General features: G+C 43.4%; 1 protein-coding gene across 2 annotated transcripts in view; it reads right to left on the bottom strand.

Annotated features, from left to right (window-relative positions):
• LOC121290009 (receptor expression-enhancing protein 1-like) overlaps positions 1-26,901 on the bottom strand; it is a 41,734-nt gene extending 14,833 nt beyond the window's left edge. Inside the window, exons 1-2 of one of the 2 annotated variants that reach the window (XM_041210131.1) lie at positions 26,519-26,901; positions 6,047-6,119 (exon numbers count right to left, since the gene is read on the bottom strand). In XM_041210131.1, coding sequence (XP_041066065.1) covers positions 6,047-6,119; positions 26,519-26,550 — 105 coding nt within the window. In that variant the 5' untranslated portion in view covers positions 26,551-26,901. Of the gene's footprint in view, positions 1-6,046; positions 6,120-23,147; positions 23,259-26,518 lie in introns of those variants that run through there. The other variant, XM_041210130.1, reaches the window with a different exon arrangement.
• Between the last annotated feature and the right edge of the window lie 598 nt (positions 26,902-27,499).

Below are 27,499 nucleotides of genomic sequence, written 5' to 3'. Positions count from 1 at the left end.
CCTTTTTACCATCCTTAAGACTTATTGACATTGTTATTGTCGTGTTAATGCAAGCACAAAATACAAGAAAATCAAAACTTTCAACACCAAGACAATATTGATTGCAATATGCTAATAGAGTGGCAAACAGTGGCCAACTCAAAGTGTCTGGGTAATCTATATATTGTTCACCCTTCAAAATCATAAAGGAAGGCCATTGTTGTACTCTACCCAGTATTGCAACACCTTTAGGGAAGTCACTTCAAACGCGCAACCTCTATCACCTTGAAGCAAGGGTAGCAGGTGCATCGGAGCGCCAGCACCTGCAAGCTCCCCTCCAAGCTCCACACCATCTTAACTTGGAACTGTATCGTCATTCCTTCACTGTCTCTAGGTCACAATGATGGAACTCCTAAGGCCACCATGGGTGTACCTACACAACAAGATTTGTAATGGTTCAAGATGGCGGCTCACCATCTCAAAGGCAATTAACGATGGGCAATAAATGTCAGTGAAAAATATTTTGAAACTCCATTACTCATTTTCCACAGACCAAAAGTACTGGTAATGATCCACTAACTGCCACATAAAGGCTGTCAGTGTGAAGAATGCCCATTTTTGTCATTTTCAAACATGCTGCAAACTGTCAATGAGTATAAAATAAAAATACAGGTTCATTTTTAAAAGATCATCTCAACAATTTCAAATTCAAGCTTCAATGATATTCAGATGTTATGAATTTCTTAAGGAAAACTTCTCCAACTGAAGCTATTGTGTAGTCTATTTACATGGCACACAGATGCAAGTAAAACAAATAAGTTTTATCTAAGCTTAAGAGTTCAACATGTTTACATTTTGAGACAGATTTCACAGTACAGAAGGTGTGTGTACGAAACAACTGCTAAACTTCATGATTTCACTCTCCCCACTTCCTGATTCCTCAACCTTCTCAAGCTCTGTTAACTGTATTGGTGCAAGAAAAACAAGGCCATTGGAGGCAGCTTAGCCACCTCAGTTACAGTACTTTCAAACATCTGATGTCTGGGATTCAAGAGCAGTGGAAAAGCTGCTTGGTAAAAAGAGTAAAGACTGAAAACCAAAAAGTATACTGTAGCTTAAGGGCTGGGAAAATCTGAGGGATCATATTTTGCAAATAAAGCTCGAGAAATAGCCTTCATTTTCACATTCTGCCATTACAGTTTGCCAAACAGATAATTAACAGCAATTCACTAAGTTGCTCACATTTCTGATTCAATTTAATTTGGGTTGTTCAGGTCAAATGCATGACTGTCACTTCTTTCACATTTGTCTTGCTGGAGCACTTCCTGCTTTTAAACCTGTCTAGCCACAATAAAGGTCCCATCACAGACTGGAGGGATGGGAGAGGAAGAAATAGATGATAAAATGCAATTTAACAAAAAGGTTTCTTTTTGGTTTCTCACCCCCTCCCAAGAAAGCAATTCTGAACTTGAGTTTTCCCATGCCCTATGCATCGATCCAAAATTGTACATTGACACATCAAAACCTAACATCATTCTGTTCTGCAGCACATTTATTTGAGTTGCCCATCTTGTTAAACAGGAACTTTTGAGGGAGGCTTCTCAGAGATGCCTCATGCAGGTGTGCCTTAAAGTCTGTCCAGAGGTCCTACAATAAGGATGAACCCAAAGCTTTCAACCAGCTGAGTTCTCAGATCCCTAATGCAAGTTTGCATCTCAAGCAGGCAACTTGTAAAGCACATACTTGATAATGAAAGCTCAAATTATTTCAAGGTAGGGGGGTGCTTAAAGGAACTAAGCTTTCCTATATACTTCGACTTGAGGAGGGATGAAAAATTGGGGTTCAGACTGCTTGTTCTGCTAAATCTTCAGTCTCAGAATGTGGAGATAGTTTGAGTATCAGAACGATTCATTTAGAGTTAAATTAACTCTCAGACAGTCTGAAGTCGTAGCCCCTCCCACCAAGCACAGTGGACTTGGGGTCCTCCTATGCCCAGTATCCCAAGTTTCCTTTCTTATAAAATTATGCCATCTCTTCTTTTAAACTTGTGGAATGTTGCCATATATTGTCACCCAGATTCATACATGGGCAAAGATTTGAGTATAATAAATAAATAAGTTTCCTAATTAGCTTATTCTTCTTCTAAGATACTTCAACACAAGAAATAGGAGCAGAAGACCATAAAGCCTGTCGACCCTGCTCCACCCTTCAATATAATCATGGCATACTTTGGGCTTCAACTCCATTTTCCTGCCAACCCCCCATATCCCTTAATTCCCTGAAACCAAAATCTGTTTTGCCAGCCTTAAATGTATTCAACGATGGAACATCCACAACCCTCTGGGGTAGAGAATTTCAGCGATTCACCACCCTTTTAAAAATGTTACAACAGATTCAGTATAACATTCCTTAGTAAATCGATAACAGAATCATCTGGCAACAGGCTACCTGCTGTAGCTTATGAGAGAGTTTCATTGCAAACTGGGGAATGAGAGCATCATAGAATCACTAGCAGATGCCTTTTGTTTCAGTGTCCGTTCGCTACAAATGGCATCACACCAACAAATGTTAGGTGAACTGTTAAGTAAACGATTGGGAAAGTAGGCAATATATTTTGTTAGAACCATATCTTCAAGAACTACATTTTCTTTTACAATTTGGAAGGACATCGCATTATTTGGACACATGGAAGCAGACCTGTATCTTTTTTTTAAAAAAAAAGGGTCATGAGTTCACCTTGGACTGTTTTTAAAAAAAAGGGTCATGAGTTCACCTTGGACCTTTTCTAATGCTCACTGACCAGCATGGTCTTTGAGGTGGGGGAAAGTTTTTTGCTTAGTTGAACTGCAATTTCTTCAAATTTATGGGGAACGAAACTGTTTTAAGGGCAAAGACCCAAAAAGATTTATTAGAAATCATCTGAGGGAGATAAGCTTGTCTGCATTTCGCAACCCAAGAGACTGAGACAAGGAGGATTGATCTGACTACTCTCTGCGACACCAAAGCTCCATTGATGAGAACCTCCAGGCATCTACTGGGGCTGGCAATCTGTCTTCACACAAGGGAGCTCCAAATTGACAACATTGAAACCCTGCTACCTTTAACCTTTTTTCCTCTAAAGTCTTTTCTTCAACTGCCCATCTCTGCAGTGTTATGGCCAGGATGGGAGAAGTGCATGTATGACCTAGCCCACTAATCCAAAGGCTGTACCATGAATTTGAAAGTTTAATTTTCTCACCAAAACAGCCAATCATCCATTTAACCTACTGTTGCTCAGAATAAAAGAATCTTCAACCAGGCTTCTTTCAATCAACTCAGAACGATTGCTTTTAACAAGTTGCAAGTACTGGTTAACACGCAATTGTAATCGTGAAGTATAAGTATCTATCTCTTCCTAAAGAACTGCCCCCAGGACACACACACAGCAAACAGAGAGAGTCGCTGTAGAGATGAGCTTTAAAGGATGGGTGTTATAAAATAAAGCACAAAGTTTGCAGGGTCTCAATGCTGTGGACCTGGAGTTCCCTCATGTGAAGATGTCTGGAAGTTCTCACCAACTTTTCTCAGCTTTGCAGGCCCAAATGTGGTCCAGTTTCACTCAGATGAGGGTTCTCTGGTTACAGGTTGATAGCCCTACACAATTTCAGGCAAGGGAGAGAGAGAATTACAGCAGCCTTCCTCCATTTCTTCCCCAACAGGACTGCTTTCAAAACCAGTAGGTTCAAACTTTAGTTTTTTTCTCTCTCCCAAGTGATTTCCAGCAAATTACCAAGCTTTGCCTTTTCAGTTTGCTCCCACCCTCAATTAAAGTGATTGCTGTTCAAAAACAAACAACCAGGTCTTCAAGTACCATAAAGGTCAGCTGATTTCTAGGAAGAAGCCTGCTTGTTCACAGTTCCAACGTGAACTTGTGACTTGTTTTTAAGACAAAGAATCCCATCCAATTGCACAGATAATGCCATGTCCTTCCATTTTTTTTTAGAAGAAAAATTCAGCTTTAAGAGATATGATTCTGACGGGAAAGACCCTATTTGTTTGTCTGTGCATGCGCTCGGGAATTTTCAAAGTGATAGATACGCTACCAGATTACAAATTGTGTTAACCAATTCTTGCAACTTGTTTTGGATAAAAAAATGTTGTTTTAAAATAAATCAATCATGAAACAAAAATGGTTAAAGTCTCTTTTGTTCTGGGTCTAATAGTAGCGAAGGTAAATAATTGACCATTTGTGAGAGAATTAAACTTTTAAACTAATGGTGCGACCTGTGCAGCAGCAGAGCTAGATAAACTGCGCACTCCTCTCATCCCAGTTGCAACAACATACCCTTTTAAATAGTACATGAACATGACGAATTGCAGAACAAAGTGCTTCAACTGCAGAGCCAATTACATGCTCAAACTTGCAGATATAGATCTGAAACACACTGCTGTGTTCAAAGGCCCTAAACCTCTTTCTTAGAACAGATCCTGAACCAAAGGAGCTACAACACAATAGCCCAAGCCAACAAAGAGCACCCACTGTTAGGCCAGTTGCTTGAAGCGAGAGATGGAAGGAACACAATTGCTTCTACAATCCATATTGGATGGCAGTGAACAGCTAAGGTAACTGGGTAAATAAAAATACAAAAATGTTGGAAAAACTCGGCAGGTTTAGCTATATGTGTGGAGAGGGAAACAGAGTTCATGTTGAGTACATGTGACTCTTCTTCAGCTGTTTCCATATGACTCTTCTTCAGCTGTGAAGAGTCATATTGACTCAATGTCAACTCTGTTTTTCTTTCCGCAGAAGCTACCAGGCTTGCTGAGTTTTCCCAGCAACTTATTTTTATTTCAGATTTCCAGCATCTGTAGTATTTTGCTTTTATTTAAGGTAACTAGGTACCTCCTTAACAAATCAGGGTGAAAGGAACAACACAAGATCGGAATGAGAAAACAAGAATGGTGAAGCCAATGCCCAATCAGGTACAAGAGGGAAGAAGGGGAAAAAAGAGAAAAAAAGTCAGGAGATAATCAAGCTTCAACTGCAATTCTATGGCCTGCTTACTTGGGATCTACAGGGCAAGATCAGAAACTGCATGTCACATAATTCATCCGAATGGGGAGCCAGCCAGCAAGTTATTCTTTTTGCAAAGCTAATGGTGGACTGATACATCACCCTTAATTGCTCAATTTGTGTTTAATGGGGCATGCCTTCACCTGAAGTTGCTTTGGCATTTTCACAAACTGAGAGTGCCTTTAAGGTCTCTGCCAATTTGACAGCAATTTTTGGGCCAGTGTTTCAAACTCCACCCATTTTGTTCCTTCGTTCCAAATTGTTGTCCAACTGTTAAAATTACATGGTCAATAAGTTACAATTCTTCCCTTTGGGGTTAAAAAATAGACAAAACAGTTGGTCCATCATTGAGCAACGTAAATAGCTGTTTTTGTTTGAACAGATGTTTTAAGCAAGGAGCATCAGCTAGCAGCTCCTCATCCAAAGGCAAATACACTTACAGAATAAGTTACCAGTGACAAGTATTGCAGCTGATAATATATATGGCTTCACTAAAAGCTGAATACTTTTACAGAAATCAGATATTCAGGGATAATGGTTCAAATGGGAGTCTTAAGAGTTCACATTTTACAAACTATGCAGCCATAGCTGTACATACCATATTTGTTATTCGATCTTAATTTCATAAAAAGAGCAAAATGGCAGCCAATCTGAAGGTGCTGTTCCTTGCTGGGATTAGTCAATAGGTACCTCAACCAAGTGGCCAACTAGAACAAGTAACGTCCCAATTTCTGCACTGATGGATCTTCCGGAAGAGCTGCCAATTATCCATTTGAACTAAGAAACCTGGCATATTTTGTCCTTTCCTGGGTTTTAAGACATGCTGCACTGCATCAACTGAGACCCTCAAAGTCAGCTGAGACCAGTGAAGGAATGTGGACCACCCTATTCTTTACGACTCAGCTCTCATGCTTCCAGTTTGAACCGCCAAGGTGGCGTTGAGCAAACAGTTGTATGCCAATTGCAACAGAATGATTAAAAACTATATTGATTGTTAAAATATACAGTACTCACATATTCCTTCACATTTTTTGTCTTGACAGCTTTATATGATGTGTAGGCAGGATACAATGTGCCAAATGTAAGCCTGTTTAAAAAAAAATAAAAGTTATAAAGCACATAAATGATATCAAATTCACAGCATATCAATTGCCAGTTAGATGCCACAGCAAAAAAAAAGTTCAGCAAGACAATAGCTGAAAACGTTAGCATGTGGGATTGATTCATTGCCTTTTTACCACTATGTACAATAACACACATACACAGCTATACTGTGTCTTGGAACATATATAGACTTGTGCCATTTACACTTGCATTGATAAACAATACTGCAGTGTTTGGCTTTAAAAAGTTGTTCTTTTTTGAAAGCATATACACAGACTTCAGCTTCACACTGTAGCAGAAGTAGTAATATAATAATCATAGCGAAGTTTAACCAAACATGATTGAATCTCAAATGTTGACTTTGTATGAAAAATGATGACTGGTTATGGAGTTCAGAGCAAGGCACATGGATTTTTTTCTTCTTTATTCTGTGATGGGCTTCACTGGCAAGGTCAGCATTTGTTGCCCATCCTGAATTGCACTTGAACTGTGTGGCTTGCTCGGCCATTTTAGAGGGCAGTTAAGAGTCAACTACACTGCTGTGGGTCTGGAGTCTCGTGTAGGTCAGACCAGGTAATGATGGCACATTTCCTTCCCTCGAGGACATTCGTGAGCCAGATGGATTTTTTCCACAAGTGATGATAGCTGTCGTGGTCACCATTACTGAGACTATCTTTATATTCCAGATGTTTTAATTGAATTGAAATGCCACTAGCTGTTGTAGTGGGATTTGAACCATGTCCCCAGAGCATTAGCCTGAGCCTTTGGATTACAACTGCAGTGACATTACCATTACATCATCTCTCCCGCTTTAGGTTTCCTTAACTTGTGTCACCAAAAACAATTACTGGACAGATATGCTAATATGACTCAAAGAGCATTCAACAGAAAAGTTTCTGTTAGAGTTTCAGTACTGCATACTTGTCAAAGAAATCCAATATGAGTTGCTAACAGGGGATACATAGGTGGAAAATGAACAAACAGCTTATTGTAGCAGTCCAAAATACAAAAAAAAGACAGTACACACAAAACAGGTAGTTGTTGAAATATGCAATTAGCTGAACAGCAGCTGCAACAGCATACTTATTACTTATTGCCCTCTGATGGCTCTCTGGTTAGCTGTTAATTACCTGTACATCTCTATTTTAACAAACATGGTCAATTGTTTACCCATCAGATACAAAAAAAGGTTTTCCTATAATTTTCATGTTAAGACTCCCGAGAGCCACAAATTTATTTAACTCCAACTTCCTTTTAGAAAAACTAACTGTTCTTTATATAAGTCTAAAGATTACAGAAACTCAGCAATTCAGACAACTGTCATACACTGTTTCACACTAGCCAGCAACATGTTGCACAAATACAGCTCAGCATCCAGAATTTCTCAAGTTACCTTTCACACACACACAACTCACAAGCATGCAACAGTTGGCCAGATATGCCAAAAACATGGCACAGGCATGTTCATTTTTACTTTTACAGCTGTCTGAAAGAGACTCTTTGAACAAGTGATGCATCAACTCACTGCTGCTTCATGTGTTCAGGGAGCACTATATATGGCATGAAATCAAGACTTCAGTTTGTGTGAGAGTTCACCAATATTCAAGCCCACTGAAACCCATCTTTAACAATGGTGTAATATGGAGTGAAGGGTTCAAGTCTGCCATTTCCTCATTTGAACCTTCAATTTAAATCATGCTACTCAGAGATGTTGTCAAGTAGAGGCCAGGTTTTTTTTTCTGACAGGAAGGGAACCATAAAACTACAAAAATACAGTTGATATTAACAGGCCCTTATAAAATGGACCTTTATCTGCAGGATTAAGAATATCTGTTCAGCTGCCTCTGTTTGTTCCCCTTGCCTGCCAAATCTAACTTCTCAGCCTGCCCACACCCTTACTTCTCATATTTCTCTCATTTCTTTCTTAGTATTCCCCCTCATGCTCTTAGAAGTTCATTTTACTTACCCACAAGATCTACTTCCTGCTCTAATCAGCTTATTCCCACTGAACTGGCCACAGCCCTTCTTTGCTCCCTTATTAGTTCACATTGTTGGAAGATTCCAGCTCCTCCAGTACTGTTCACCCTTTCCAATCAACCATCACCCCATTCCTCAGAATCAAATAAACACCCATAACACCTCTGTTCTTGGGAACTAATACCCTATCTCTAACCTCTTGCTCTCCAGAGTCCTTGAATGCATCAACTCCCAAATGCAGCTCTCCTACAACTCTCTGTATGAACCGCTCTAATTTGGTTTTCTCCCTTGTCACAGCACTGAAAATCCCCCATATCTGAAACAGACAAGAAGCTACATGTTTTATTGGGTGCTGCTTTAGACATTACCGAAAGCATGAAAATAGCGCATATGGGGAAAAGGGGTAGGCTGTTCAGATCTTAAGTCTGTTCCACCATTTCATCTTACTTGGCTTCATGTGCTTAATATCCTTGGCTAGGAAAAGTATTAAATGTAAAACAAAATGTGATATCATGAATCATAGCTCGACATATGGGTTTCAGTCAAGTGTGTCAACATTAAGTTCAATTTACAGGTTCAGGCAAATACTGCTAAAACCCATTTTTAAAAAAGCATTTCTCTTGCTTACAGAATACATTTAACATTTCTTATCAATTTGTATCACAATTATGAACTCAAATCAGTTTATCTAAATCCCCATACTGCAACTTTCCAGTTATCTGAAGCAAAAACTTACAGTCCACAATCAATAGCAGTGAAAATCAACCCGAGACACAAGTTGAACATTACCACAAAGTGTTGACAGATAGCAGCTTCTTCTGCATGCTAGGAGCTTCAAGATTCACTGGAATAAAAGGATTCAATCTGTGCCACACAGACCAGCTGACAGTTCACCACTACAGCAAACAAAAGTATTTAACACTAATTAGTTTTCAACTTAAATGGAGCACAGGTGTGGACAGCAACAACATACTGGAGACCTTCCTCTTTTATGATGCATTAATCAGTTTTTGTTGTCAATGGTTTGGGCAAGATAGCTCCAACCTTAACTTAAACAAACCATTCCATTGGCTCAAATTTGCTGCAACAAGGTCACCTCCAAAAAAAAAACACACCAATGTTGAACAAAATGAGCAATGACGCAGCTGCCACAAGTCAATTTTTGGCCAACTTGTAAAACAATATCCAACTGTATCACTTAGGAGATAAAACCTGGAAGCTCTGGTATTTTACCATTCAATTTTATCCTTAAAATCTGATTTCTTACTCCAAATTTCCTCTAATATTGGCAACTGTGTGTGCAGCATATAATCCCATGAATACTATAGTGACTGCTCTCCCAATTCCTCAACCAAGCAACGGATCTTCAAGTGTGAATAAGTTATTCACACTTATGCAGAGGACATGACAGCCAATCTGGGTTTTGTCCTGAACCAATATTCATCTTCAGTTATCAGCTAGTGATGGCAATGCTCATCATAAGCAAAAACGCTGGCTATGAGATTTCCTCTTCCTGTTCAAAGATTGTAGCTAATTCAAGTACTCAGCCAGATTCAGACAACTGATTCACTTTCTACAGCTCACAATCTGCTAATTACTCAGCTACAGTTCAAATGATTTTAAGAATTGAGGGAGATTTTTTCATGTTAATCAAACTTCAAATTTTCTCAGTGGCTGAGGTACAATAAACTTGTGTCTTTCTCTCATGTCTGCCTTCATGTCCTCTTCAATCTCACCTGATGCATGGGACCATCCACTGCTCCCTCAACTCTATGTCCACAAAACTGCTAACCAGTAACTTGCCCTCAGCTGATATTGTTAGTTTTCTCTCTTCACTTGTTATCCCCCTCTACTTCTCTACCCCTCTGCTCAAAAGAGCCATCTCACTTGCAACAGCATCTCTCCTGTTCCTGCACCTGCACCATTATCTATCCTTCACATTCTCCTATTTCTCATCTGCTTGCTGCCCTTCAACGACATGGTTATTTTTCACATGACATTCACTAAACTCAGCTTGAGCTCACCACCACCTCTCTCTAATCCTCCACTGTTGCTAAATTATTAGACTGCTTCTATGACTTTCAGTATAGTGGACAAGCAGACATTTCCTCCAATTAAGCAGTGGGAAGACAGAAGCCATTGTCTTAGTCTCCACTCCAAACTCCATTTGCCAACTACCAGCTCCATCCCTCTCACTTGCAATGGTGAGACTAAACCAGACTGTTGACAGTCTTATCATATTTGACCCTGACCCAAGATCCTGACTGTAACTTATCCCAGCTATTGTCACCTCTTTAACATGACCCAACTTGCACCCCATCTCATCTGCTGTCGAGACCCTCATTCATACCTTTGTTACCCCGAGACTTGATTATTTCAAAGCAGTCATGACTGGTCCCCCATATTTTATACCTTCTGTAAACAAAGTCATCCAACACTTTGTTGCCTGTCTGTCTTAACTTGTATCAAGTCCCATTCCCCTATCAGCCCTGTGCTCGCTGGCCTACATTTGCTCCCAGTCAACCAACATCTTGATTTCAAAATTCTCTTCCTTGTTTTCAGATCCCTCCATGACCTAGCCCTCCCAATTTCTAATTTATTATAGCCCAACAACCCTTGAAGATATCTGTGCTCTTCTAACTCTGGTCTGTTGTGCATTGCCAATTTCAATTGCTCGATCATCAGTGTATGAACCTTCATTTGTCTACACCCCAAGTTGTGGAATACATTCCCGACTCCTCTCTGCCTCACCTCACCACCACCACACCACACCCCCCCCTACCCCCCGCCTAAAGACGCTACTTAAAACCTCTCTGCCCAAGCTGTGGGCAGCCTAATTATCTCACGTGGCTTGCTGCCACACTTTGTTTTACAATGCTCCTGTGAAGTGGGTTGGGACTTGTTATTTCGTAAAAGGCAGTATATATACATTGTTGCTATTTGAGTTTCTGCTACAGTCGACACACACCAGCTCTAAACTTCAAACACATCAAGGCAAGGAAACTCAGGGGTGTTGAGAGAGATCTTGGGAGGTGCAGGTTACATACCTTGCATTTATGTACATGTCAAATGTGAAACATCACCCAGTAGGATAATTATATGTTTTGTCCCATACTGTGGTTGTGCACGCAGCAAGCATTTTTCAGCCTTTTAATACTTTGGCATTGAACTGGTGGTAGTAGTGATTGGAGAAATTGCAGGCAATGGATTCTCACATTAAGGTTAAGCACTAATTTTCCTACAATCTAACATCAAGATTAAGCACAGGACAGAAAGCACCTGAGGAAAAAAATCATTACTTTTGAAGTGTAGTGAGAGGAGAGAGCATCAAATGACAAGACCAATTAACAATATCATAATGCCCATTTTATTGCAAATTACCCAAGATAACCTAAGATTAAAGCAAGAGGATTGGAAAGGGTTTTCCACCCATGGTGGTTGGCAGGGCCCTCAACCGTGTCCGGCCCATCACACCCTCACAGCTTCATCCCCCTCCCAGAACCACGATAGGGTCCCTTTCGTCCTCACTTATCACCCCACCAGCCTCCGCATTCAAAGGATCATCCTCCACCATTTCTGCCAACTCCAGCACTACCATACATATCTTCCCTTCACCCTGCCCCCGGTGGCATTCCGCAGGGATCATTCCCTCCAGGACACCCTAGTCCACTCCTCCATCACCCCCTGCACCTCAACCCCCTCCTACTGCACGTTCCCAAGCAACTGCAGAAGGTGCAACACCTGCCCCTTTACTTCCCCTCTCTCACCCGTCCAAGGGCCCAAACATTCCTTTCAAGTGAAGCAGCATTTCACTTGCACTTCCCTCAATTTATTCTACTGCATTCGCTGCTCCCAATGTGGTTTCCTTTACATTGGATAGACCAAACACAGACTGGGTGATCGCTTTGAGGAACACCTTCGGTCTGTCCGCAAGCATGACCCAGAACTCCCTGTCGCTTGCCATTTCAACACTCCACCCTGCTCTCATGCCAACATGTCTGTCCTTGGCCTGCTGCAATGTTCCAGTGAAGCTTGACGCAAACTGGAGGAACAGCACCTCATCTTCCGACAAGGCACTTTACAGCCTTCCGGACTGAATATTGAGTTCAACAACTTTAGATCATGAACTCTCTCCTCCATCCCCATCCCCTTTCCAATCTCCTTTTTTCCAATAATTTATATAGATTTTTCTTTTCCCAATAATTTCCATTATTTTTAAATGTATTTCCATCCACTGTTTTACCTCTACCTTTTAGCCTATTTTGATCCCATCCCCCCACCCTGCCCCCACTAGGGCTATCTGTACCTTGCTCGTCCTGATTTCTACCCTTAATGTCACCTATTAGCACATATCTTAGCTAATGTCACCACTGTCAATACCTCTTTGTCCTTTTGTCTATGACATCTTTGGCAATCTCTTCTTTGCCTCTACCTATCACTGGCCCTCTATCCAGCTCTACTGGTCCCACCCTCCCTTAAACCAATTTATACTTCACCTCTCTTCTATATTTCCTTAGTTCTGTTGAAGAATCATACGGACTCAAAACGTTAACTGTATTCCTCTCTGCAGATGCTGTCAGACCTGCTGAGTTTTTCCAGGTATTTTTATTTTTGTTTTTGATTGGAAAGGGTTCTTGAGTATGCTCCAAGGATGACAGAGAATGATTTTCTTTATATTCATCAGACTGTCCTCAAGTCTATTAATATTATATAGGTTATCGTTGGAGTCTCTCTCTTGCTCCATGATCTATCCTCAATCCCCCTCCATGTCTCATCTTTGCAACGTTATCCAAAAATACAGCAAGTTCCATATATAGACCGTCAACGCTATCTCACCATCACATCTCTTGGCCCCTCCATTGTCTGATTGGTCACTCTCACTTCCAGTAGAAATTTCCTCCAACTAAATATTGCCTTTGGTCTTCAAAACAAGTTCTGTTCCTGATCGACTGCTTCCATCCCACTCTCTATGTAAGTGGCTGAAGCCAGGCCAAACAATTCACAAACTTGGTGTTCATCGGTCATTCGACTCCACCCTTGTCTCACTCATAACTGTTACCTCTAGACTGACTAAGCCAATGCTCTCCTGGTCAGCCTCCTATCTTCCACCCGACAGAAATTTGTCCTCATCCAAAATCAATTCCCATATCTTAACTTGCAGCAAATACTATTTACCCATCACTCCTGCCTTGCTCTCAATTTTAAAACCCTTATATCCTTGTTTTCCAATGGGATAGCCCTCCCCTCTCAAGATCACATCCATCTCTTAAGATATCATCAGTACTTGTCCAATTCTGTTATCGTCCGCTACCCTGATTATAATTATTTCACTGTTGGCAACAATGCCTTCACCTAAGACCTGGACCCTAAAACCCTTAATTAAGAACTCCCTCACAACCTCACCCTCTTAGTTAAGATAGTCCTTAAAACCTATCTCACTGACCAAGCTTTTGGTCATCTGTCTTCACATCTCCTCCTGTGGCTTGGTAACAACATACTTATTGCTAAGGCTCTTGTTCAGCACCTTTGTACATATTGCACTATTAAGGTAGTTCTTGATTTCTCTGTATATTGTTCTTATATTAGCTTTGAAGTTGGATAGTTAGGATTAGTATTAATATATAAAAACCTACCCACAAAGTGTATGCATTAATAAATTCAGAGAAGACTCAAGGGGCATGAAAGGGTATTTGACATTCTGGAGCTGCTCAAAGCCTGTGTAAACATGAGGGAGATAAAGGAAATTCAATTCCAAACAGGACAGGAAGGACCAAGCTGAAAGATGAGATAACATCTGCTTTTCACGTATTGTTTAGCTCACTGATTAGGTCAAAGAAACAAGGCGATCTATGTATTAGAATAATCAGTCGTTAGCAGCTGGTAACAAGGGACCTGGCAGTAATGTTAGCAACTGAGAATTATAAAAGGGTGTGGTAGATGGTAAATTTTTGAGAAACTTCCCTTGGCTGACTCAGGAGCTTCGCCCGTGCATGCTCAAATAAAAGCGTTTTACTTACATGAACCTCAGGCCCTAGAGTGGCTGTTTTTTCTCCAAACAGCTGTTAGATGGAGGGCTGCAAGTTAATTTTAAAATGGTGACCACTGTAGAACCAAAGCTGACTCTCCAGCGGTGGTCATTTCAAGATTAAGGAAACACTTGGTAACAAAACTATTTTAAGACCTGCCATTGCATTTTAGAGTCTTAAGTTTGAGGAAGCAATAATCATTCATATTAGGTGCAGAGAAAACAGTTCCACCCTTCGTCAGCTCTGACCTTTTCCAGATATCCCTCAACAAACCCAACAGTCTAGTTTATGACCTTCCATTCATCGCTGTACACCAGCAGGTAAGAATCTACTCAATCAAATCCTCACTATTAACTTTGGTGCACTTGTCCCTAGTAAAACCAACTACCTGTCCAAACCTGTTCGTTTCCCTTCGTACGGACCCCAACTCCAGAGTGTTCCCTTAAGTTGAAAGATGACAGACTCAAAGGTCAACTGTGCACATCTAAGTTAGTCATTAATTGGTAGATATCGACTGCATCCAGCACCCTCAGTCCCTGCCAAAGCTGCTAACATTATCCTGGAATACAAACAATCACTGGTTTCTTTTCTCTGCTGTCAACTGTCTCTAGATCCCTCTTCCTTTCATCCTTGCTTCCAACAATTGAGAAGAGCTGATGGGCTTGTTACCAAGGTTAAGGCCACATGTTCAACTGCCTTTGCTGCATCCCTTTCTTCCTCTTTCCTCAAGTGTCTGAACAGATAGTGAAAGAGATTGAAGTGGTTAAAAATGGCATTGACTAGAGAGCATAGCTGCATCTTGTGCTCTGCACAGGGATTCTGGTTGTAGCTTTCAGGTGAATATGCACAAATTACAGGATTACTGCGTGCCACAGATGTGGTAAAGTTATAACAGCTATTATCACCAGTTAGAGAGTTATTGCATTACTGTTGATTTAATTTTTTTTACTCATTGTTTTATGGGATGTGGGTGTTGCTGGCTAGGCCAGAATTTATTGCCCATCCCTAATTGCCCTCGAGAAGATGGGTGGTGAACCCAGTGCTCTTAGGGAAGGAGTTCCAGGATTTTGACCAGTGACAGTGAAGGACCGTTGATCTCGTTCCACGTCAGGATGGCCTGAGACTTGGAGGGGAATTTGCAGGTGGTGGTGTTGCGCTGCATCTGTTGCCCTTGTCCTTCAAGGTGGTAAATGTCTCAGCTTTAAAAAGTGATAGCAAAGGAGCCTTGCTGAACTGCTGCAGTCTATCACTGAGATGACACACTGCTGCCACTGTGCATCGGTGCTGGAGGGAGTGCCGATCAAGTGAGCTGCTTTGCCGTGGATGGTGTCTAGCTTCCTCAGTTGTGCAGCTGCAATTATCCAGCCAAAAGGAAAGTATTCCATCACATCATGACTTGTGCTTTCTGGATGGCGGACAGACTCTGGGGAGTCAAAAGATCAGTTACTTGCCACAGAATTTCCAGCCATTGACCTGCTCCTTAAATGGGATGTGGGTGCTGCTACCAAGGCCAGCATTTGTTGCCCATTGAGTCAACCACACTGTTGAGAGCCTGGAGTGGCATGCTAACAGACCAGCTAAGAAAAGCAGATTTTGTTCCCTAAATGACATTAGTTACTAAATTTACAACAATCAATGATGGTTGTCATGGTCACCATTACTGAGATTAGCTTCATGTTCTAGGTTTAATAATTGAATTTAAATTCCATCAGCAGTGATGGTAGGGTTTGAACCTGTGTCCCCAGAGCATTAGCCTAGCCTACTGAAATTACTCATGACTGAATTACTACATTACCACTATCCCACCATCTTAGTGTTATGATTAATAACTGGTGCAATTTCACAGTTATTTGTGACTAGTGGAATCCATGCTTCTCCCAGTTCTGGTGACCACCACCATCCCCAACCTCTACATTTCCCCTCTTTCTGAACTTTCTGATATGAGCAGGATGATGATCTAATCAATTAAAAACTAGCCTCTGAAATGTCACAAAAACTCAGGTATTTTTTCTTAAAATCCATGTTCCTGTTTGATCATTTATCCAAAAATCATGTTGCTAATAATATGTTTATTCTGAGCTGTGGCAGAAACTTGCAGAACTACATTAGTAGATGAAAGAAGACAGTTGTTTCAAATGGGACAGAAGAGAAAAAAAAATCAACTTTCAATAAAGGAAGAAGAAATAATTGGCAAGTGTTGCAGACCCTTGTACCCTTTCCCCAAGTGCGCACCAGGGTGTTTTTTGAAAAGGAATATGTATTTCTTAGTCCCAGCGTGTGTGCGTTCAACTTAAACATCAGCAAGCTATCAACATGATTATTTATTGACGCACTATGTCTAAACATGACGACACACACACTATACATGTCAAGAGAATAGTGCAATTTTACCAAGTTCAAAACAAAGGAAGAGTTCCTAGTTCACATGTTTAGCTCCTCATAGGAAGAAGAGTAATTGCAGGCCTGTTGCAGACAGTGTTTTCACTCCAAAAGGATAGTTTAGGTGGGGTCAATAGCTGGAGTCATAGATCAGAATTATTGCAAGATTCCTTCAAAGAGATGGAAGATCACCAGGTCATAAGAGTTAGTCACTTGTAGTTTTTCTTACTAGGTCGTCAAATTTCTTTACAGGTGAACTTGGAATAGGAGTCAGGTTGGGAGACTTAAAATGTAGCTGTCTCCAGGTTTAAAAAGGCGTAGATGAGGTTGCCCTGTTCTGCAGCTCATAATCTCATGGGGGTTCTTTGCAGACTGCCTCGTTTCTCCCTTGTCCTTGGGATAATAAAAATGATCTGAAGACAGTTTTAGTCAATGACCATCCATAATGCTTTTAAAGTCTGAAGTCGTGGCTACACAATAGAAGATCAATGATGGTGGTTAACTGGTTCCTCCAGCTCTCTTTTGGTAAATTTAGAACTTGGAGACATGAAACCTTGAGGTATTAACTTTTGAGATTTGCTAAATCACAAACAATAGATGTAAATTGCACCAATGGGTTCCATCTGGGGAGGTCCATTCAAGGGGGAGGACCACATCCAAGGTTATTCAAATCAGGAGCTTTGCAAAGGCTTGAGGTCATGTGTGTTGAATTTAAAAGTCACCTGACCCTTCCCAGTCAATTTAAATAGCCTGTTTAATTTACATTTTTGAAAGTAAAGGCAGTTCCAGAAACTTACATATGCAATGCATTTAGAGTTATGTTTAAACTTTTGCAATCTCTCCTTTGCCTCCAGCTATCGCTGGCCTTCTAAACAGCTTCACCTGTCCCACCCTCCTTAAACAGTATATATTTCACCATATTTTTACTTCTTAGTTCTGAAGGAGAGTCATACAGACTTGAAAAGTTAACTGTCTTTCTCTCTACATTTGCTGTCAGATCTGTTGAGTATTTCGAACACTTTTTGTTTTTATTTAAAGTTATGAATAGGATATGCCTCACTGGACACAAGTAAGACAAAAACAACTTGGATTTACACAGTGCTTTAAAATTCCAAAGCACTTCACAAAAGAGTCACCAAATAAAATAACATCAAGCCACATAAGGAGATATTAAAACAGGCAACCAAAGACTTGGTCAAAGACAATCAGCCAAATGCAAAAAAGGCCAGAATTGAAAGAGTGCAGAGAGCCAAGTGTTGTGGAGATGCAGGAGGTTGCAGAGACTGGGAGGTTTTTAAAATTCATTCACTGCCATAACAAATATGAGAATTTTAAAAGCAGGATCTTGTCAGGCTGGGAGCCAAAGTTGTCACTGATGTTTTCATTGGTTTATCACTGATGTTTTCATCGGTCCATATTGGGGTTTGACACAGAAAACAAAAAAGCAATATTCAAAATCCAAATTTAAAATAATGTCAAAAATCTCCTGCATTTAAATCAAATCTTCATTTTCAAGTCCACAATACAAAAACAAAATGAAATGTCATTGGAATATGGGGGCTGAATTGCGTACAATTGTCTTCAGTGCAAATAAGCTTTTTGAATGCAATTAACTCAGCCACCTCTGAATGCAATGCTGTCAAGCATTTTAATTGTTAACAACTGATCTCTCAAATTAAACATGTGGGGAAACTTAATGGGCTAACAGGACAGTTTAATTTAGATTTGGGTGTCCTGCCAACAAACTTGGTGCTCGACTGAATACTTTGAATCTAAGTAGATTTTCCATTGGCTGGCTAAATGCAATGGCAAGGTTCATGTACAACTATATCAATTCAAACTACACTGTAATCTATAGCAATTACAGGATTTACAAATTCCAGGCCATATATTTTGTGAAATAAGGCTTCAAGATAAAACATTTATTTTCCATTCAAAAAGGCTGTTCCATTTCCAGTCTTTCCACTCAACCTTCATATCACAAAGCTATTTAATGGAAACTCCCAGAGTAAAAGATAAATTATTTTTCTTTATGGCTGGAAAGAGAGGTTGCTGGATCTAGCACTGTTTTAATACTCGCCCATCAAAATTGCCTGTTGAAACATGAACAAATGCCTAATTGGGAAAGGTGCCAGACTATTACCTCCAGGACAATATACCAGCAAAACTCAGCACTTTTGCAATAGCATGGGAGAAATGTCAAATGGAAGTAGAAAAGGCTTCTTGGCAAAAAAGTCACCTAAAGATCCTCTCTATTCAGTTTACTAATAGTGTCAGCAATTTTACACCCTCAAATCTGGCCCCAATTGTCATTACATCCAACAACTTGCGAACTTAGAATTACTTTTTTTCTACAAAAAATCTTCCAACAGTGGGAATGGGGTTGTGAATTAAACAAGCCTCCATATGCTTCAAAGTCAACATTCAATTCACAGATATACAATTCAAGATTTGTTGGTGACACAAATCTTCATTTCCCCTGTTCCCTGAAGCGCACACAATCTGAAGCAAGAAAGTGAGTAAAGGATTGACTTCAAGGCCTCTGTCAATGCCACTTGAGCCAACAAATGGGCTACTTTTCTAACTCCTCCAAAGTATGCTACATCAAATATTATCCGAACTAGAGCCGACATCAGCCAGGAAGGGAAGCACTGAAGTCCTGCCAAAGAGCACAGATCACCCAATAGGCTGTGCCAATAAAATGCACTAAATATATATTTTGCATCTTAACTGCTTTTTCCACACAAATCCTACCACATTCTAAGATCCTAAACAGTGAACCTGTAATCTTAGTTTGTAACCAAGCAGACCGGCTAGCAAACACTGCAGAGTTAAATGGAGCACATACAATTACTTTTAAAATGATATTTATTTACCCCTATCCCCTTGTATCCCTCAGCATTCTCAAACCCCACACTAACCTCTTCCAACCCCTCTTCCTTCTGTGACCACCTCCAGGGAAAAAACTTCACCCTCCAAATGATTTACAGCACCACAAGCAAACCTGCAACTGTCCAGTCTTTGATCTTCCATTCACCATGACATCTCCTGGCCATTTCTTCGCTCAACCCATCTGCTACTTTCACTTTTAACACCATCAACTTCTACAAAGTCTTCACTGCTTATCCAAGTATTATGACCCTCATTTTGCTCCCTCAAGTTCAAGAGATACAGATTCAAATGCATGTGGCACACAACCAGCTTGGTGGCCTAGTCTGGCCAGATCAATCATCAAATTCAAAAGGGCTTGCTCTCCTCTGCAAGACCCTATATACTGTTAAGAATCATCCTGGAGAGCTCAGGTAACATTTCTTGTCCCCACTTTTTCCTTAAACTCCTTTCTACTGCTGGTTCCAACCTCACCTCCACCAAGTATTACAAGTTTGTGGATTTGCAGCAAGATATAAAAGAATCTCAAGCTACATCTGGCACTCAAGCTATCAACCCTGTATGAAGTACATTTGTTTCCAGTCCTTCAACAACTGTTATTTGTGAATGCTCACTGTATTTTGTTGCCTTGATGAACTCAACTCTCCCTTTGTATAATCTCTTCAGGCTCTAAAGAGAAAAATACTTCCATGACTGTAAAGCACTTTGGGACATTTTTAAGTTATGAAAGGTGCTGTATGATTATAAACAAAAACAAGAAATGGTGGATAAACTCAGCAGGTCTGACAGCATCTGTGGAGAGAGAAACAGAGTTGACATTGAGTCCGCATGACTCTTCTTCAGACTCTTCTTCAAACGTCATACGGACTCAATGTCAACTCTGTTTCTCTCTCCACAGATGCTGTCAGACCTGAGTTTTTCCAGCATTTTCTGTTTTTGTTTCAGATTTCCAGCATCCGCAGTATTTTGCTTTTATCTTATTGTATAAATACAAAGTATCCTTCCTTCTAACTGTCATCAGGCTATGTCTCTTTTCAACACTCACCTGGTAATGATTGAGTATATGATGGGAGAACATGCAAGGTTATGGGGATAAGGCAGGGGAGTGGGACTAGGTGCAGTGCTCTTATGGAGAACCAGTGTGGACTTGATGGGCCGAATGGCCTCCTTCTGCACTATAAAAGGTAGTGCAACATCCTTCAATGTTAAATAGTGCAATATACAAATTTATACAAATAGTTCCTATCAGATTAAACTCATCCACAGTTTGGTGGAACATCTGTTACACAGTGCCAACAAATGAAACATTCCCCGTACACTGTTGATTTAAAGGGGAATAATGTAATTTGGTAGATTATCAATGATTCCCTAAATATTGTATATCAATAGTGTAAGGATTGGAATGAAAACAATACTACACAAATAATCAAAGCTGTGGAATGAGAGTATTTCACAAAAAGAATGACAAACAACAGAATTTGGATCACAGAGCTTTTACAATAAAGAAACCTATCAGCTGATATTTCATGCCTTCTTTTTGAAGCATGGACATTGTATAATTCCATCTGAACTAAATAATCCACGACTCAAATCAGCAGAAAGTTCAGAAAACAGACGTTAATAATCAAGCAATGTTCATTTGCCTTGGAAATCAATCCCTTCTACACAACAAATTTAAAATTCATACTCCAGGGGTCAGAATGCCAGAAAAACACAGAAAGAGTAACCTTACAAATGTCACTCATGGCATAAAAGGTGCTGTTACTCAAAATGACTTGCTTTATTGGGACCTTATAAAACCAAATGTTTGGAGAGATACAGCTTAAGGAGCCTGCACAATGAACACTGGCTTTAGTAACAAAAACAGAATTACCTGGAAAAACTCAGCAGGTCTGGCAGCATCGGCGGAGAAGAGTTGACGTTTCGAGTCCTCATGACCCTTCGACAGAACTTGAGTTCGAGTTCAAGAAAGAGTTGAAATATAAGCTGGTTTAAGGTGTGTGTGTGTATGTGTGTGGGGGGGGGGGGGGGGGGGGGGGGGGGGGGGGTGGCGGGGAGAGAGAGAGAGAGAGAGAGAGAGAAGTGGAGGGGGGGGTGTGGTTGTAGGGGCAAACAAGCAGTGATAGAAGCAGATCATCAAAAGATGTCAACAACAATAGAACAAAAGAACACAAAAAAAATGTTGTTGACATCTTTTGATGATCTGCTTCTATCACTGCTTGTTTGTCCCTACAACCACACCCCCCCTCCACTTCTCTCTCTCTCTCTCTCCGCCCCCCCCACACACCTTAAACCAGCTTATATTTCAACTCTTTCTTGGACTCGAACTCAAGTTCTGTCGAAGGGTCATGAGGACTCGAAACGTCAACTCTTTTCTTCTCCGCCGATGCTGCCAGACCTGCTGAGTTTTTCCAGGTAATTCTGTTTTTGTTTTGGATTTCCAGCATCCGCAGTTTTTTTGTTTTTATCACTGGCTTTAGTAATCCATTCATAGGTCCGCTCAAGGCACAGTGCGGGCTCACTGACGTCAGTCTGATGGACTAAGTGCAAGATTACTATTCAAACGGCCAATGAGACCACAGTGGATAGCACCTCCCATAATCCAAGAAAACATGCAGACAAGATCAAGCTGCAAGTGAGGCAATACTAAACAAAAACAAAAATATCTGGAAAAACTCAGCAGGTCTGACAGCATCTGCAGAGAGGAATACGGTTAATGTTTCAAGTCCGTATGACTCTTCACCAGAACTAAGGAAAAATAAAAGAGAGGTGAAATATAAGCTGGTTTAAGGGGGTGTGGGACAGGTAGAGCTGGATAGAGGGCCAGTGATAGGTGGAGATTGCCAAAACAGCACCGAGGCAATATTAAACTTGGGATTTGAAAAGAATAAAATAGACATGCCTCATTCTGATTCAAACCAACTCTGCTTGCTTCCTCTTCAGGCTTTTAAAACATAAGCTCTGTGTCACCCAACTTCCAGACTTATCTTGTGATTTTCTGACATTTTCGGGCACAAGTTACTAACTTAAAGAGCTTAGAGATTGTGTTCTGATGAAGAATCATAGAGGCTTGAGATGTTAAACTCTGTCTTCCTTTCCACAGATGCTGTCAAATCCGCTGAGTTTTTCCAGCAATTTTTGCTTTTGTTTCAGATTTCCAGCATCTGCAGTATTTTGCTTTTATTTGAGTTTAGAGACTCTAACTAGAGGCTGAGAGTATAAAAGGAGTACACCAAGCCCTGGCTCGACCATACCTCGAGAATTGTGTACAGTTCAGGGCACTGCACCTCTGGAAGGATATGATAAGCCTTGAAGAAAGTGCAGTGCAGATTCGCCAGAAAGTTTCCAAGGCCCCATGGCTAAGTTTATAAGCAAAGTACATAAACGAAGCTTGCATTCTACAGGAGGCTAAGAGGTGATTTGTTAAAGATTTTTAGGCTTTTAAATGCAAATAATAGATTAGAGAGAGAATCTTATTTGGTGAGACTGTAAACCAAGGGGACTAATTTCAAAATTAAAGCCAGGGCATTCAGAAGTGAAATTAGGAAATACTTATTCGTGCAAGTGATGGTACAAGTGTGGAGCTCTCTCCACCCCCCCAGAAAAAATAAACAGCAGATGCGAGCTCAATTTATCATTTTAAACCGGAGATGGATAGATTTTTGTTACACAAGGGTCGGAAAGGCTACGGAGCCTAAGCAAGTGGGTCGAATTGAGATGCAGATCAGCCGTGATCTCACCCGATCTTGACCGCAGCTTCAGTTTGTAACCAAAAGGAGGTCATTCACCCAGTCCTGAAAAGCTCTCCATTCCGAGAGTGGTCCCGACGCAATGACGGTAACTGGACGCTCGGTCCCTGCAAGGTACCTCCAGCGCCGTAAGGTTTGTGCAACGGGGCTGAACAGGGAAATGCAGCTGAACCACGTATTAGATCATCAGCGCGGTAGCTTCTTGCTCACGTCCGGCGGACTATTAGCCCAGAAGGCTGGACGAACAATCCGAAACACCCGGGGAGGAGTGGGGGGCTCGGAATCCGTCCACGGCAGCTGTGGAGAGCAACCGGCTCATCGAGTCCAGATATCAAACAGCCGACAACCGGGAATAGCCAGACCAGGAAAAAGCATACCCAACTGATTCGTTCACGTCCATCAGGTCAAATGTGAAAAATCAAACTAGATCTACCTTTTATGTAGGGGGAAAAAAAACACAAGCTGCAAAGTGCACAGACCCATTTGAGAATTGTCACGCAGAAAAAGGGGGCAATTTAACAACGATTCGTTCTGATTCTAGGCTTCAGGACTCCAGAAGTCCAGACTTCTAAATGACACAAGAAGTAGTACTCAGTTCAGAGCCAGGCCCCTACTTGCCATCTCCACATTTTTATCCAACCCGGCTACACTCTTAAGTGTGTTATCCAAAGCCAAGGCAACCCTTTCTGATTGCAAAAGCTGGAGGACAAGACAAGACTTCTGCTGCTGCTGGTGCAGAAAGAGGGAGAAACAAAAAATGAAAGCGTCCAAAAATAAAAAGAATGAGGGAAAACAGATTTAACTTTTTTTTAAAAAAAACCAAAACGGATTCAAAACTTGCATTGAGGAGAAACTTAAGCAAAAATAAAAACGAACAAGTGTTCAAAGGAAGGTCCCACTAAACTTCCGAGGCTGGTGCAAACTTTAGTCCCAGCCCGAGCCTGATTTTTTTTAAAAAAAAGGGGATTAAAAAAAGGTCGGGGGGGGGGGGGGGACACAGAAAAGGTCGGGGGGGGGGGGGGGGGGGACACACAGAAAAGGTCGGGGGGGGGGACACACAGAAAAGGTCGGGGGGGGGGGCCCCACAGAAAAGGTCGGGGGGGGGGGGAAACACAGAAAAGGTCGGGGGGGGGGGACACACAGAAAAGGTCGGGGGGGGGGGGACACACAGAAAAGGTCGGGGGGGGGACACACAGAAAAGGTCGGGGGGGGGGACACACAGAAAAGGTCGGGGGGGGGGAGACACAGAAAAGGTCGGGGGGGGGGGGAGACACAGAAAAGGTCGGGGGGGGGAGACACAGAAAAGGTCGGGGGGGGGGGGACACACAGAAAAGGTCGGGGGGGGGACACACAGAAAAGGTCGGGGGGGGGGACACACAGAAAAGGTCGGGGGGGGGAGGACACACAGAAAAGGTCGGGGGGGGGAGACACACAGAAAAGGTCGGGGGGGGGAGACACACAGAAAAGGTCGGGGGGGGGAGACACACAGAAAAGGTCGGGGGGGGGAGACACACAGAAAAGGTCGGGGGGGGGACACACAGAAAAGGTCGGGGGGGGACACAGAAAAGGTCGGGGGGGGGACACAGAAAAGGTCGGGGGGGGGACACAGAAAAGGTCGGGGGGGGGGACACACAGAAAAGGTCGGGGGGGGGCAAACAGAAAAGGTCGGGGGGGGACACACAGAAAAGGTCGGGGGGGGACACACAGAAAAGGTCGGGGGGGGACACACAGAAAAGGTCGGGGGGGGGGGACACACACAAAAGGTGGGGGGGGGGGGACACACAGAAAAGGTCGGGGGGGGGGACACACAGAAAAGGTCGGGGGGGGGGACACACAGAAAAGGTCGGGGGGGGGACACAGAAAAGGTCGGGGGGGGACACAGAAAAGGTCGGGGGGGGGACACAGAAAAGGTCGGGGGGGGACACACAGAAAAGGTCGGGGGGGGGACACACAGAAAAGGTCGGGGGGGGGGGACACAGAAAAGGTCGGGGGGGGACACACAGAAAAGGTCGGGGGGGGGACACACAGAAAAGGTCGGGGGGGGGGACACAGAAAAGGTCGGGGGGGGGGACACACAGAAAAGGTCGGGGGGGGACACACAGAAAAGGTCGGGGGGGGGACACACAGAAAAGGTCGGGGGGGGGGACACAGAAAAGGTCGGGGGGGGACACACAGAAAAGGTCGGGGGGGGGACACACAGAAAAGGTCGGGGGGGGGGGACACACAGAAAAGGTCGGGGGGGGGGACACACAGAAAAGGTCGGGGGGGGGACACACAGAAAAGGTCGGGGGGGGGGGACACACAGAAAAGGTCGGGGGGGGGGACACACAGAAAAGGTCGGGGGGGGGGACACACAGAAAAGGTCGGGGGGGGGGACACACAGAAAAGGTCGGGGGGGGGGGACACACAGAAAAGGTCGGGGGGGGGGGACACACAGAAAAGGTCGGGGGGGGGGGACACACAGAAAAGGTCGGGGGGGGGGACACACAGAAAAGGTCGGGGGGGGGGGACACACAGAAAGGTCGCGGGGGGGGGGACACACAGAAAAGGTCGCGGGGGGGGGGACACACAGAAAAGGTCGCGGGGGGGGGGGGACACACAGAAAAGGTCGGGGGGGGGGACACAGAAAAGGTCGGGGGGGGGGACACAGAAAAGGTCGGGGGGGGACACACACAGAAAAGGTCGGGGGGGGACACACACAGAAAAGGTCGGCGGGGGGGGATAAAAAAAGGCCGGGGGGGGGGTAGATAAAAAAGGCCGGGGGGGTGGGAGATAAAAAAGGCCGGGGGGGTGGGAGATAAAAAAGGCCGGGGGGGTGGGAGATAAAAAAGGCCGGGGGGGGGGGGGGGAGATAAAAAAGGCCGGGGGGGGGGGGGGGGGGGAGATAAAAAAAAGGCCGGGGGGGGGGAGATAAAAAAAAGGCCGGGGGGGGGAGATAAAAAAGGCCGGGGGGGGGGGGGAGATAAAAAAGGCCGGGGGGGGAGATAAAAAAGGCCGGGGGGGGGGGGGGGGGGAGATAAAAAAGGCCGGGGGGGGGGGGGGAGATAAAAAAGGCCGGGTGGAGGGGGGGGGGGAGATAAAAAAGGCCGGGGGGGGGGGGAAACAGCTGTGTCAGAATTGTTTCAGCTTTTTTTTGGGGGGGGGGGGAAGGAAGTCGAGCAAATGAAATATTTATTTTCTTCTTTGCAGATATTGGAAACCGACAACCACAAACCGGGAACAAACTTTCAAGACATTTTATTTTTACTTTTTTTTTGGCCAAAAGAAAAATTAAAAGAACAATTGTTAAACGAATAGGAATGACAGGTGCCGGCTGCATTGTTAAAAGACACGCGGGTTAAGATAAAAAGTTGCCTACTCACACCACCAGCCTGGATATGAGCCACGACACCATGTTTGCAAAAACCCGCCGCCGCCGACGATTCAAACTTTCAAACCAATTCCGGCCGTTGGAAAGTGCCGAGAGCGGCACGCGCAGCTTCCGCGCGGGGGTGGTCGGGTCGGACACACACACTCTCTAACCGACAAACTCACTCACTCCTCTCTACCCGGTCCGCAAAGGGCCGGCGAAAACTTCACTCAAGGCTGGGTTGCTCCTACCCGGTCCTCTTTTACCGCCGAGAGAAAGAGAGAGAGAGAGAGAGAGAGGGAGGGGGATAGGTTGCTTCTATCAGGTCCGCATCTGGTGGGGGGGGGGTGGTGGAAATTTTGTCCGTTGATCGGTTCTACCGGGTCCGCTTTGCTGGTTCTTCCAGCCCCTCTCCCTCCCCCTCCCCCTCCCCCTCCCCCTCGCCTCCCCTTCCCTTCCCTTGACAGCTGTCGCTGGCCGCTCTCACCCTCGGACAGATTTCCGAGGAAGGGTGGTGGGTGAAATATTCTAACGTCCTCCTACTTGTTCTCGGTGGGGGTTAGGGTGGGGAGAAATGGGGTGTCGGCTTAGCGTGTGTGGTGCGGGTGAACCCGATTGTGTCGCCTCACCCCCACCGCCTCTGTATGTTTTAACCACCCCCCCCCCCCCCCCCCCCCCCCCCCCCCCCCCCCGTGTTTTGATTGCCCCTACTGAGTCCGCTTTCTTCAGTCCCAAAGTGGGGGAGGGGGGGGGGGCGGGATGTCGGGACAGGTGTGAGCGACGCCCCTTGATCGCCTCTAGCCGGTCCGCACGAGCTCGACGAACGCCCCCACTCCTCTTTTCCCCCTTGTCTCTAAACGGTCCGCATCTGTCCCGGGGCTGCTTCCTCCGAGGTCCGCGCTCTGCGTCCAGTTTAAAACTTCTCGGGGACCGCCTCCCACTGCGCCTGCGCGCTGGTCGTCAGCTGCCTTTCTTTGTCTTGTCGACCAGATGA

Source organism: Carcharodon carcharias, chromosome 17 (genome assembly GCF_017639515.1).
Source record: "Carcharodon carcharias isolate sCarCar2 chromosome 17, sCarCar2.pri, whole genome shotgun sequence".
NCBI lineage: Eukaryota > Metazoa > Chordata > Chondrichthyes > Lamniformes > Lamnidae > Carcharodon > Carcharodon carcharias.
The sequence above is the reverse complement of the archived record's forward strand: the minus strand, read 5'-3'. Positions and strand labels throughout refer to the sequence as shown.